This window comes from Anomaloglossus baeobatrachus, chromosome 5 (genome assembly GCF_048569485.1).
Source record: "Anomaloglossus baeobatrachus isolate aAnoBae1 chromosome 5, aAnoBae1.hap1, whole genome shotgun sequence".
Taxonomy (NCBI): Eukaryota; Metazoa; Chordata; class Amphibia; order Anura; family Aromobatidae; genus Anomaloglossus; species Anomaloglossus baeobatrachus.
Window position 1 is genome coordinate 4131144 of NC_134357.1, and position 13958 is coordinate 4145101.

The 13958-nt window shown below is 58.5% G+C and overlaps 1 protein-coding gene across 1 annotated transcript in view; it reads right to left on the reverse strand.

The window, feature by feature from the left end:
* Positions 1-10673: 10673 nt before the first annotated feature.
* Positions 10674-13958, reverse strand: part of LOC142313190 (inactive pancreatic lipase-related protein 1-like) — a 143509-nt gene continuing 140224 nt past the window's right edge. The window contains exon 12 of the mRNA XM_075352174.1: positions 10674-10811. Within this exon, the coding sequence (XP_075208289.1) occupies positions 10798-10811 (14 nt within the window). The 3' untranslated portion in view covers positions 10674-10797. The remainder of the gene's footprint in view (positions 10812-13958) is intronic.

Sequence of the window (13958 nt, forward strand, 5' to 3'; positions counted from 1 at the left end):
ACATGGGACGTCCCTCCAAGCTGCATGGGCTCGGGTGAGGCCTCCGGAGGTAATGTCTGTACAGTAACCTCCTCACATGGGATGTCCCTCCAAGCTGCATGGGCTCGGGTGAGGCCTCCGGAGGTAATGTCTGTACAGTGACCTCCTCACATGGGACGTCCCTCCAAGCTGCATGGGCTCGGGTGAGGCCTCCGGAGGTAATGTCTGTACAGTAACCTCCTCACATGGGACGTCCCTCCAAGCTGCATGGGCTCAGGTGAGGCCTCCGGAGGTAATGTCAGTACAGTAACCTCCTCACATGGGACGTCCCTCCAAGCTGCATGGGCTCGGGTGAGGCCTCTGGAGATAATGTCAGTACAGTAACCTCCTCACATGGGACGTCCCTCCAAGCTGCATGGGCTCAGGTGAGGCCTCCGGAGGTAATGTCTGTACAGTAACCTCCTCACATGGGACGTCCCTCCAAGCTGCATGGGCTCGGGTGAGGCCTCCGGAGGTAATGTCTGTACAGTAACCTCCTCACATGGGACGTCCCTCCAAGCTGCATGGGCTCGGGTGAGGTCTCCGGAGGTAATGTCTGTACAGTAACCTCCTCACATGGGACGTTCCTCCAAGCTGCATGGGCTCGGGTGAGGTCTCTGGAGGTAATGTCTGTACAGTGACCTCCTCACATGGGACGTCCCTCCAAGCTGCATGGGCTCAGGTGAGGTCTCCGGAGGTAATGTCAGTACAGTAACCTCCTCACATGGGACGTCCCTCCAAGCTGCATGGGCTCGGGTGAGGCCTCCGGAGGTAATGTCTGTACAGTAACCTCCTCACATGGGACGTCTCTCCAAGCTGCATGGGCTCAGGTGAGGCCTCTGGAGGTAATGTCTGTACAGTAACCTCCTCACATGGGACGTCCCTCCAAGCTGCATGGGCTCAGGTGAGGCCTCCGGAGGTAATGTCTGTACAGTGACCTCCTCACATGGGACGTCCCTCCAAGCTGCATGGGCTCAGGTGAGGTCTCCGGAGGTAATGTCAGTACAGTAACCTCCTCACATGGGACGTCCCTCCAAGCTGCATGGGCTCGGGTGAGGCCTCCGGAGGTAATGTCTGTACAGTAACCTCCTCACATGGGACGTCTCTCCAAGCTGCATGGGCTCAGGTGAGGCCTCTGGAGGTAATGTCTGTACAGTAACCTCCTCACATGGGACGTCCCTCCAAGCTGCATGGGCTCAGGTGAGGCCTCCGGAGGTAATGTCTGTACAGTGACCTCCTCACATGGGACGTCCCTCCAAGCTGCATGGGCTCAGGTGAGGTCTCCGGAGGTAATGTCAGTACAGTAACCTCCTCACATGGGACGTCCCTCCAAGCTGCATGGGCTCGGGTGAGGTCTCTGGAGGTAATGTCTGTACAGTAACCTCCTCACATGGGACGTCTCTCCAAGCTGCATGGGCTCAGGTGAGGCCTCTGGAGGTAATGTCTGTACAGTAACCTCCTCACATGGGACGTCCCTCCAAGCTGCATGGGCTCAGGTGAGGCCTCCGGAGGTAATGTCTGTACAGTAACCTCCTCACATGGGACGTCCCTCCAAGCTGCATGGGCTCAGGTGAGGCCTCCGGAGGAAATGTCAGTACAGTAACCTCCTCACATGGGACGTCCCTCCAAGCTGCATGGGCTCAGGTGAGGCCTCCGGAGGTAATGTCTGTACAGTAACCTCCTCACATGGGACGTCCCTCCAAGCTGCATGGGCTCGGGTGAGGTCTCCGGAGGTAATGTCTGTACAGTAACCTCCTCACATGGGACGTCCCTCCAAGCTGCATGGGCTCGGGTGAGGTCTCTGGAGGTAATGTCTGTACAGTAACCTCCTCACATGGGATGTCCCTCCAAGCTGCATGGGCTCGGGTGAGGCCTCCGGAGGTAATGTCTGTACAGTAACCTCCTCACATGGGACGTCCCTCCAAGCTGCATGGGCTCAGGTGAGGCCTCCTGAGGTAATGTCTGTACAGTCACCCCCTCACATGGGACGTCCCTCCAAGCTGCATGGGCTCGGGTGAGGCCTCTGGAGGTAATGTCGGTACAGTAACCTCCTCACATGGGACGTCCCTCCAAGCTGCATGGGCTCGGGTGAGGCCTCTGGAGATAATGTCAGTACAGTAACCTCCTCACATGGGACGTCCCTCCAAGCTGCATGGGCTCAGGTGAGGCCTCCGGAGGTAATGTCTGTACAGTAACCTCCTCACATGGGACGTCCCTCCAAGCTGCATGGGCTCGGGTGAGGCCTCCGGAGGTAATGTCTGTACAGTAACCTCCTCACATGGGACGTCCCTCCAAGCTGCATGGGCTCGGGTGAGGTCTCCGGAGGTAATGTCTGTACAGTAACCTCCTCACATGGGACGTTCCTCCAAGCTGCATGGGCTCGGGTGAGGTCTCTGGAGGTAATGTCTGTACAGTGACCTCCTCACATGGGACGTCCCTCCAAGCTGCATGGGCTCAGGTGAGGTCTCCGGAGGTAATGTCAGTACAGTAACCTCCTCACATGGGACGTCCCTCCAAGCTGCATGGGCTCGGGTGAGGCCTCCGGAGGTAATGTCTGTACAGTAACCTCCTCACATGGGACGTCTCTCCAAGCTGCATGGGCTCAGGTGAGGCCTCTGGAGGTAATGTCTGTACAGTAACCTCCTCACATGGGACGTCCCTCCAAGCTGCATGGGCTCAGGTGAGGCCTCCGGAGGTAATGTCTGTACAGTGACCTCCTCACATGGGACGTCCCTCCAAGCTGCATGGGCTCAGGTGAGGTCTCCGGAGGTAATGTCAGTACAGTAACCTCCTCACATGGGACGTCCCTCCAAGCTGCATGGGCTCGGGTGAGGCCTCCGGAGGTAATGTCTGTACAGTAACCTCCTCACATGGGACGTCTCTCCAAGCTGCATGGGCTCAGGTGAGGCCTCTGGAGGTAATGTCTGTACAGTAACCTCCTCACATGGGACGTCCCTCCAAGCTGCATGGGCTCGAGTGAGGCCTCTGGAGGTAATGTCTGTACAGTAATCTCCTCACATGGGACGTCCCTCCAAGCTGCATGGGCTCAGGTGAGGCCTCTGGAGGTAATGTCTGTACAGTAACCTCCTCACATGGGACGTCCCTCCAAGCTGCATGGGCTCAGGTGAGGCCTCCGGAGGTAATGTCTGTACAGTGACCTCCTCACATGGGACGTCCCTCCAAGCTGCATGGGCTCAGGTGAGGTCTCCGGAGGTAATGTCAGTACAGTAACCTCCTCACATGGGACGTCCCTCCAAGCTGCATGGGCTCGGGTGAGGTCTCTGGAGGTAATGTCTGTACAGTAACCTCCTCACATGGGACGTCTCTCCAAGCTGCATGGGCTCGGGTGAGGCCTCCGGAGGTAATGTCTGTACAGTAACCTCCTCACATGGGACGTCCCTCCAAGCTGCATGGGCTCAGGTGAGGCCTCCGGAGGTAATGTCTGTACAGTAACCCCCTCACATGGGACGTCCCTCCAAGCTGCATGGGCTCAGGTGAGGCCTCCGGAGGTAATGTCTGTACAGTAACCTCCTCACATGGGACGTCCCTCCAAGCTGCATGGGCTCAGGTGAGGCCTCCGGAGGTAATGTCTGTACAGTAACCTCCTCACATGGGACGTCCCTCCAAGCTGCATGGGCTCGGGTGAGGCCTCCGGAGGTAATGTCTGTACAGTAACCTCCTCACATGGGACGTCTCTCCAAGCTGCATGGGCTCGGGTGAGGCCTCTGGAGGTAATGTCTGTACAGTAACCTCCTCACATGGGACGTCTCTCCAAGCTGCATGGGCTCGGGTGAGGCCTCCGGAGGTAATGTCTGTACAGTAACCTCCTCACATGGGACGTCCCTCCAAGCTGCATGGGCTCAGGTGAGGCCTCCGGAGGTAATGTCTGTACAGTAACCTCCTCACATGGGACGTCTCTCCAAGCTGCATGGGCTCAGGTGAGGCCTCCGGAGGTAATGTCTGTACAGTAACCTCCTCACATGGGACGTCCCTCCAAGCTGCATGGGCTCAGGTGAGGCCTCCGGAGGTAATGTCTGTACAGTAACCTCCTCACATGGGACGTCCCTCCAAGCTGCATGGGCTCGGGTGAGGTCTCCGGAGGTAATGTCTGTACAGTAACCTCCTCACATGGGACGTCCCTCCAAGCTGCATGGGCTCGGGTGAGGTCTCCGGAGGTAATGTCTGTACAGTAACCTCCTCACATGGGACGTCCCTCCAAGCTGCATGGGCTCGGGTGAGGCCTCCGGAGGTAATGTCTGTACAGTAACCTCCTCACATGGGACGTCTCTCCAAGCTGCATGGGCTCGGGTGAGGCCTCTGGAGGTAATGTCTGTACAGTAACCTCCTCACATGGGACATTCCTCCAAGCTGCATGGGCTCGGGTGAGGCCTCCGGAGGTAATGTCTGTACAGTAACCTCCTCACATGGGACGTCTCTCCAAGCTGCATGGGCTCGGGTGAGGTCTCTGGAGGTAATGTCTGTACAGTAACCTCCTCACATGGGACATTCCTCCAAGCTGCATGGGCTCGGGTGAGGCCTCCGGAGGTAATGTCTGTACAGTAACCCCCTCACATGGGACGCTCCTCCAAGCTGCATGGGCTCGGGTGAGACCTCCGGAGGTAATGTCTGTACAGTAACCTCCTCACATGGGACGTCCCTCCAAGCTGCATGGGCTCGGGTGAGGCCTCCGGAGGTAATGTCTGTACAGTAACCTCCTCACATGGGACGTCCCTCCAAGCTGCATGGGCTCAGGTGAGGTCTCCGGAGGTAATGTCTGTACAGTAGCCTCCTCACATGGGACGTCCCTCCAAGCTGCATGGGCTCGGGTGAGGTCTCCGGAGGTAATGTCTGTACAGTAACCTCCTCACATGGGACGTCCCTCCAAGCTGCATGGGCTCGGGTGAGACCTCCGGAGGTAATGTCTGTACAGTAACCCCCTCACATGGGACGTCCCTCCAAGCTGCATGGGCTCGGGTGAGGTCTCCAGAGGTAATGTCTGTACAGTAACCTCCTCACATGGGACGTCCCTCCAAGCTGCATGGGCTCAGGTGAGGTCTCCGGAGGTAATGTCTGTACAGTAACCTCCTCACATGGGACGTCCCTCCAAGCTGCATGGGCTCGGGTGAGGTCTCTGGAGGTAATGTCTGTACAGCCAGCGGCCTCACCCAGCGGCAGCACCGAGCACCGGCACCCAGTTATTCTCAGCTCCTTCACAGCGCCATGAGCAGTGCAGCAGCTTCTTCAGTGGTTTGCGGGGGGGGGGGGGGGGCTCTTCACGAGCCTCGCATTAATTTCCTGCAGAAACATTTACTAATAATCGTCTTATTTCTATTTTCACTTTTGGTTTTCAAAGATTTTTTGCTTTTTTTTAATCCATGAAGTGAATGTGCAGCTGGCACCATCTGGTGGCCGCACCGGGGACTGCAGCGCAGCCGTGTCTCCGGGGGCAGATCTTTATGTTCTATAGGCGGCCGCTAAATTGTAGACAGATAATATTGATTCTGGACGATGGATCGGTGATCAGGACGTGATCCTGTAACCAATGAGAATCCCAGCGGCCTCCAGCCTCTATGACCTCGCGGCCTCCAGCCTCTATGACCTCGCGGCCTCCAGCCTCTATGACCTCGCTGCCTCCAGCCTCTATGACCTCGCGGCCTCCAGCTTCTATGACCTCGCGGCCTCCAGCCTCTATGACCTCGCGGCCTCCAGCCTCTATGACCTCGCGGCCTCCAGCCTCTATGACCTCGCACCCTCCAGCCTCTATGACCTCGCGGCCTCCAGCCTCTATGACCTCGCGGCCTCCAGCCTCTATGACCTCGCGGCCTCCTTTATGTTCTAGACATTACTCCTGTGACTCTGGCCCCTGGACCTAGGAGCGCAGAACATCAGCTGTGCCGCGGGAATCTCCAGATCGCAGGGATCAGACGTGCAGCGGGAATCTCCAGATCGCAGGGATCAGACGTGCAGCGGGAATCTCCGGATCGCAGGGATCAGCCGTGCAGCGGTCATCTCCGGATCGCAGGGATCAGACGTGCAGCGGTCATCTCCGGATCGCAGGGATCAGACGTGCAGCGGGAATCTCCGGATCGCAGGGATCAGACGTGCAGCGGGAATCTCCGGATCGCAGGGGTCAGACGTGATGGATCCGGTCCTGGGACCTTCATCCCTCCGCACTCTCATTATTGGAGGCAGTCAGTAAGCAGGCTGTGTGCGGGGCCTGGATCCGGCTATGGGCTCAGTAACATCTACGGCCGCTCCTAATGCCTGGAGATTGGGGGGTTAATGAGCTGCCCGCAGGGGGACGGGGTGCACACATACACTCCACCAAAATGTGCCGGCATCAGACGCCCCCCAGTTACAGCAGGATATACAGTGTATCACAAAAGTGAGTACACCCCACACACGTCTGTACATTTAATAAAATATCTTCTCCTGGGACAGTGCTGCATATCTGACCCTGTAATATAATCTGCAGTGTCTGTGTACAAGCTGCGCACTATGTGCAGTGTCAGTGTGCAGCTTGTATACAATGTGCAGTGTCAGTGCGCAGCTTGTATACAATGTGCAGTGTCAGTGCGCAGCTTGTATACAATGTACAGTGTCAGTGCGCAGCTTGTATACAATGTACAGTGTCAGTGCGCAGCTTGTATACAATGTACAGTGTCAGTGTGCAGCTGTATACAATGTGCAGTGTCAGTGCGCAGCTTGTATACAATGTACAGTGTCACTGCGCAGCTGTATACAATGTGCAGTGTCAGTGCGCAGCTTGTATACAATGTACAGTGTCAGTACGCAGCTTGTATACAATGTACAGTGTCAGTGTGCAGCTGTATACAATGTGCAGTGTCAGTGCGCAGCTTGTATACAATGTACAGTGTCAGTGCGCAGCTGTATACAATGTGCAGTGTCAGTGCGCAGCTTGTATACAATGTGCAGTGTCAGTGCGCAGCTTGTATACAATGTACAGTGTCAGTGCGCAGCTGTATACAATGTGCAGTGTCAGTGCGCAGCTTGTATACAATGTACAGTGTCAGTGCGCAGCTTGTATACAATGTACAGTGTCAGTGTTCAGCACATTGTATACAAGCTGCACACTGACATAGTCTGGTGTGGGAGTTTTCTTTCCCCCTCATGACTACAATCTTTGCCCTTTTTTTGGAATGGAAGCCAGGCATTTAGCCTTTAAGTGACAGTGTTCTGTGGACTAGTCGGCAGAGTCAGTGCTCCCCTCTGAACTCTGCAGTTGGACTAACCCTGACCAAAAAGTGCGGGAAGAGGAGAAAGAGCAGGAGAAGTCGGGTCACCTTATAGAGGAGAACTTACTAGAGAGACAGACACAGTACCGGGCTGCGAGACTATCTGAGAACAGTGGTTGGGAGACAGGCGCGGTGCAGGGCTGCGAGATTATCCGAGAACAGTGGTTGGGAGACAGGCGCGGTGCCGGGCTGCGAGATTATCCGAGAACAGTGGTTGGGACACAGGCGCGGTGCAGGGCTGCGAGATTATCCGAGAACAGTGGTTGGGAGACAGGTGCGGTGCCGGGCTGCGAGACTATCCAAGAACGGTGGTTGGGAGACAGGTGCGGTGCCGGGCTGCGAGACTATCCAAGAACGGTGGTTGGGACACAGGCGCGGTGCTGGGCTGCGAGACTATCCAAGAACAGTGGTTGGGACACAGGCGCGGTGCTGGGCTGCGAGACTATCCGAGAACATTGGTTGGGAGACAGGTGCGGTGCCGGGCTGCGAGACTATCCAAGAACGGTGGTTGGGAGACAGGTGCGGTGCCGGGCTGCGAGACTATCCAAGAACGGTGGTTGGGACACAGGCGCGGTGCTGGGCTGCGAGACTATCCGAGAACAGTGGTTGGGACACAGGCGCGGTGCTGGGCTGCGAGACTATCCGAGAACAGTGGTTGGGAGACAGGTGCAGTGCCGGGCTGCGAGACTATCCGAGAACAGTGGTTGGGAGACAGGTGCGGTGCCGGGCTGCGAGACTATCCAAGAACGGTGGTTGGGAGACAGGCGCGGTGCCGGGCTGCGAGACTATCCGAGAACAGTGGTTGGGAGACAGGTGCGGTGCCGGGCTGCGAGACTATCCAAGAACGGTGGTTGGGACACAGGCGCGGTGCTGGGCTGCGAGACTATCCGAGAACAGTGGTTGGGACACAGGCGCGGTGCTGGGCTGCGAGACTATCCGAGAACGGTGGTTGGGAGACAGACACGGTGCCAGGCTGCGAGACTATCCAAGAACGGTAGTTGGGAGACATGCGCGGTGCCGGGCTGCGAGATTATCCGAGAACAGTGGTTGGGAGACAGGTGCGGTGCCGGGCTGCGAGACTATCCAAGAACGGTGGTTAGGTGCAAGCGCGGTGCCGGGCTGCGAAACTATCTGAGAACGGTGGTTGGGACACAGGCGCGGTGCAGGGCTGCGAGATTATCCGAGAACAGTGGTTGGGAGACAAGCGCGGTGCCGGGCTGCGAGACTATCCAAGAACGGTGGTTGGGAGACAGGCGCGGTGCCGGGCTGCGAAACTATCCGAGAACAGTGGTTGGGAGACAGGTGCAGTGCCGGGCTGCGAGACTATCCAAGAACGGTGGTTGGGAGACAGGCGCGGTGCCGGGCTGCGAGACTATCCGAGAACAGTGCTTGGGAGACAGGTGCGGTGCCGGGCTGCGAGACTATCCAAGAACGGTGGTTGGGAGACAGGCGTGGTGCCGGGCTGCGAGACTATCCAAGAACAGTGGTTGGGAGACAGGTGCGGTGCCGGGCTGCGAGACTATCCAAGAACGGTGGTTGGGAGACAGACACGGTGCCGGGCTGCGAGATTATCCGAGAACAGTGGTTGGGAGACAGGTGCGGTGCCGGGCTGCGAGACTATCCAAGAACGGTGGTTGGGAGACAGGTGCGGTGCCGGGCTGCGAGACTATCCGAGAACGGTGGTTAGGTGCAAGCGCGGTGCCGGGCTGCGAGACTATCCGAGAACGGTGGTTGGGACACAGGCGCGGTGCCGGGCTGCGAGATTATCCGAGAACAGTGGTTGGGAGACAGGCGCGGTACCGGGCTGCGAGACTATCCAAGAACGGTGGTTGGGAGACAGGTGCGGTGCTAGGCTGCGAGACTATCCAAGAACGGTGGTTGGGACACAGGCGTGGTGCTGGGCTGCGAGACTATCCAAGAACGGTGGTTGGGACACAGGTGCGGTGCTGGGCTGCGAGACTATCCGAGAACAGTGGTTGGCAGACAGGCGCGGTGCCGGGCTGCGAGACTATCCGAGAACGGTGGTTAGGAGACAAGCGCGGTGTCGGGCTGCGAGACTATCCGAGAATGGTGGTTGGGACACAGGCGCGGTGCCGGGCTGCGAGATTATCCGAGAACAGTGGTTGGGAGACAGGCGCGGTACCGGGCTGCGAGATTATCCGAGAACAGTGGTTGGGACACAGGCGCGGTGCAGGGCTGCGAGACTATCCAAGAACGGTGGTTGGGAGACAGGTGCGGTGCTAGGCTGCGAGACTATCCGAGAACGGTGGTTGGGACACAGACGTGGTGCTGGGCTGCGAGACTATCCGAGAACGGTGGTTGGGACACAGGCGCGGTGCAGGGCTGCGAGACTATCTGAGAACGGTGGTTGGGAGACAGGCGCGGTGCTGGGCTGCGAGATTATCCGAGAACGGTGGTTGGGAGACAGGCACGGTGCTGGGCTGCGAGATTATCCGAGAACGGTGGTTGGGAGACAGGTGCGGTGCCGGGCTGCGAGACTATCCAAGAACGGTGATTGGGAGACAGGCGCGGTGCTGGGCTGCGAGATTATCCGAGAACGGTGGTTGGGAGACAGGTGCAGTGCCAGACTCTGACTGAGCCCTGGTGTCTGCCAGTGTGGGATTGGGAATTCCTGACGTCAGCGATTGAGAAGGTGAAGAGACACCATCAGGAGGAGACAAGCGCCCCGAGTCCATGGACCAGCAGAACTTCCCCCCACCGCCCTGGAAGGAGGTGTGCACCGATGAGTGAACGCCGCAGAATCGAGCTCCCGGGAGTGGACTTGGTCCTCCGTAGCGGATCCGTGAGTCCCTTTACCGGTGCACACTTCTGATAGGGCGTAGTGTAGGCCTCAGTAGCCGGAGCGCGGTAGCCGTGTGGCCGGAGTAGCAGAGGCAGTTAGTTGTATTTGCAGGGTAGGTTCTGGCCTCATTCCGGCTGTAGTTGTGTCTGTTTTTTGGGGCGACCTGGTTTACGCGGCCGAGCTAGAACCCTCCAGAGTGGTCGCGTTTATTGCTGATGTCGCAGCCTTTACCTTTTCCCGTCCCCGCTAATGAAGATGTCACCTTGTTTCCGCACCGCGTCGCCTGTACGCGATTGACCTCTGGCTGCGGAGACGCTGTTGCCTCTGCTCCACCTCATGTCGTGCACGTCGCGTGTTTTCACCTTTTGTGGCGTTTTTCCTGTTGATCACCTGTATATTATGTATGGAGGATTTCTTCCTGTCGCAGGGGGAGGGGCACTCACTGATACATTGTAGCTGATTGGCCACATAGGTCACGTGACCTCAGGTCCCGTCATTATCTCCCCTGCCCCTCCGCCATTGTGATTGGCTGCTGCTGATCCCCCTCAACATGCGAATACAGGACCCTCCTAGAAATAAACAACAACCGAAACTGGTGACCGCGGCCGCAGATTTTATATGACAAGATTATCAGACAGAATATAATTATCATCTCCATCATCTGGACAGGAAGCTGCAGTCCAACCTCCGGCCTGCGGGGGCGCCACTCGTCACAGGAAATCACTCACAGCCAGCTGAGGAGTACAGAAAACGAGATCAGAAAACAGAAGAAACAACCAAATAATCTACCGAAGCCCAGACCACGCACCGGGGGGATACGAGGGGCTCACCCCCAAATAATGGAGGACGGAGGGCCCGAAAACCAGACCACGCACCGGGAGGTAAGAGGGGTTCACCCCCAAATAATGGAGGACGGAGGGCCCGAAAACCAGATCCGAGCATCAGGGGATACGAGGGGCTCACCCCCAAATAATGGAGGACGGAGGGCCCGAAAACCAGACCACGCACCGGGGGATACGAGGGGCGCATCCCCCAAATAATGGAGGACGGAAGGCCCAAAATCCAGACCCCGGCACCGGGAGGTAAGAGAGGCTCACCCCCAAATAATGGAGGACGGAGGACCCGAAATCTAGACCCCGGCACCGGGAGGTAAGAGAGGCTCACCCCCAAATAATGGAGGACGGAGGGCCTGAAATCCAGATCCCGGCACAGGGGGGTAAGAGGGGCTCACCCCCAAATAATGGAGGATGGACGGCCTGAAATCCAGATCCCGGCACCGGGGGGTAACAGGGGCTCACCCCCAAATAATGGAGGACGGAGGGCCCGAAATCCAGATCCCGGCACCGGGAGGTAAGAGAGGCTCACCCCCAAATAATGGAGGACGGAGGGCCTGAAATCCAGACCCCGGCACCGGGAGGTAAGAGAAGCTCACCCCCAAATAATGGAGGACGGAGGGCCTGAAATCCAGACCCCGGCACCGGGAGGTAAGAGAGGCTCACCCCCAAATAATGGAGGACGGAGGGCCTGAAATCCAGACCCCGGCACCGGGAGGTAAGAGAAGCTCACCCCCAAATAATGGAGGACGGAGGGCCTGAAATCCAGATCCCGGCACCGGGGGGTAAGAGGGGCTCACCCCCAAATAATGGAGGACGGAGGGCCTGAAATCCAGACCCCGGCACCGGGAGGTAAGAGGGGCGCATCCCACAAATAATGGAGGACGGAGGGCCCGAAATCCAGACCCCGGCACCGGGAGGTAAGAGAGGCTCACCCCCAAATAATGGAGGACGGAGGGCCCTAAATCCAGACCCCGGCACCGGGAGGTAAGAGAGGCTCACCCCCAAATAATGGAGGACAGAGGGCCTGAAATCCAGATCCCGGCACCGGGGGGTAAGAGGGGCTCACCCCCAAATAATGGAGGATGGACGGCCTGAAATCCAGATCCCGGCACCGGGGGGTAACAGGGGCTCACCCCCAAATAATGGAGGACGGAGGGCCCGAAATTCAGATTCCGGCATCGGGAGGTAAGAGAGGCTCACCCCCAAATAATGGAGGGCGGAGGGCCTGAAATCCAGACCCCGGCACCGGGAGGTAAGAGGGGCTCACCCCCAAATAATGGAGGACGGAGGGCCTGAAATCCAGACCCCGGCACCAGGAGGTAAGAGGGGCTCACCCCCAAATAATGGACGATGGACGGCCTGAAATCCAGATCCCGGCACCGGGGGGTAAGAGGGGCTCACCCCCAAATAATGGAGGACGGAGGGCCCGAAAACCAGATCCCGGCACCGGGGGTAAGAGGGGTTCACCCCCAAATAATGGAGGATGGAGGGCCCGAAAACCAGATCCCGGCACCGGGGGGTAAGAGGGGCTCACCCCCAAATAATGGAGGACGGAGGGCCTGAAATCCAGACCCCGGCACCGGGAGGTAAGAGGGGCTCACCCCCAAATAATGGAGGACGGAGGGCCCGAAAACCAGATCCCGGCACCGGGGGTAAGAGGGGTTCACCCCCAAATAATGGAGGACGGACGGCCTGAAATCCAGACCCCGGCATCGGGGGGTAAGAGGGGCTCACCCCCAAATAATGGAGGACGGACGGCCTGAAATCCAGATCCCGGCACCGGGGGGGGGGGGGTAAGAGGGGCTCACCCCCAAATAATGGAGGACGGACGGCCTGAAATCCAAACCCCGACACCGGGAGGTAAGAGGGGCTCACCTCCAAATAATGGAGGACGGACGGCCTGAAATCCAGACCCCGGCACCGGGAGGTAAGAGGGGCTCACCCCAAAATAATGGAGGACGGGCGGCCTAAAATCCAGACCCCGGCACCGGGAAGTAAGAGGGACGCATCCCCCAACTAATGGAGGACGGAGGGCCCGAAATCCAGACCCCGGCACCGGGAGGTAAGAGGGGCTCACCCCCAAATAATGGAAGACGGAGAGCCTAAAATCCAGACCCCAGCACCGGGGGTAAGAGGGGCTCACCCCCAAATAATGGAGGATGGACGGCCTGAAATCCAGACCCCGGCACCGGGAGGTAAGAGGGGCTCACCCCCAAATAATGGAGGACGGAGAGCCCAAAATCCAGACCCCGGCACCGCGAGGTAAGAGGGCCTCACCCCCAAATAATGGAGGACGGACGGCCTGAAATCCAGATCCCGGCACCGGGGGGTAAGAGGGGCTCACCCCCAAATAATGGAGGATGGACGGCCTGAAATCCAGATCCCGGCACCGGGGGGTAACAGGGGCTCACCCCCAAATAATGGAGGACGGAGGGCCCGAAATTCAGATCCCGGCACCGGGAGGTAAGAGAGGCTCACCCCCAAATAATGGAGGACGGAGGGCCTGAAATCCAGACCCCGGCACCGGGAGGTAAGAGGGGCTCACCCCCAAATAATGGAGGACGGAGGGCCTGAAATCCAGACCCCGGCACCGGGAGGTAAGAGGGGCTCACCCCCAAATAATGGAGGATGGAGGGCCCGAAAACCAGATCCCGGCACCGGGGGGTAAGAGGGGCTCACCCCCAAATAATGGAGGACGGAGGGCCTGAAATCCAGACCCCGGCACCGGGAGGTAAGAGGGGCTCACCCCCAAATAATGGAGGATGGATGGCCTGAAATCCAGATCCCGGCACCGGGGGGTAAGAGGGGCTCACCCCCAAATAATGGAGGACGGAGGGCCCGAAAACCAGATCCCGGCACCGGGGGTAAGAGGGGTTCACCCCCAAATAACGGAGGACGGACGGCCTGAAATCCAGACCCCGGCATCGGGGGGTAAGAGGGGCTCACCCCCAAATAATGGAGGATGGACGGCCTGAAATCCAGATCCCGGCACCGGGGGGGGGGGTAAGAGTGGCTCACCCCCAAATAATGGAGGACGGGCGGCCT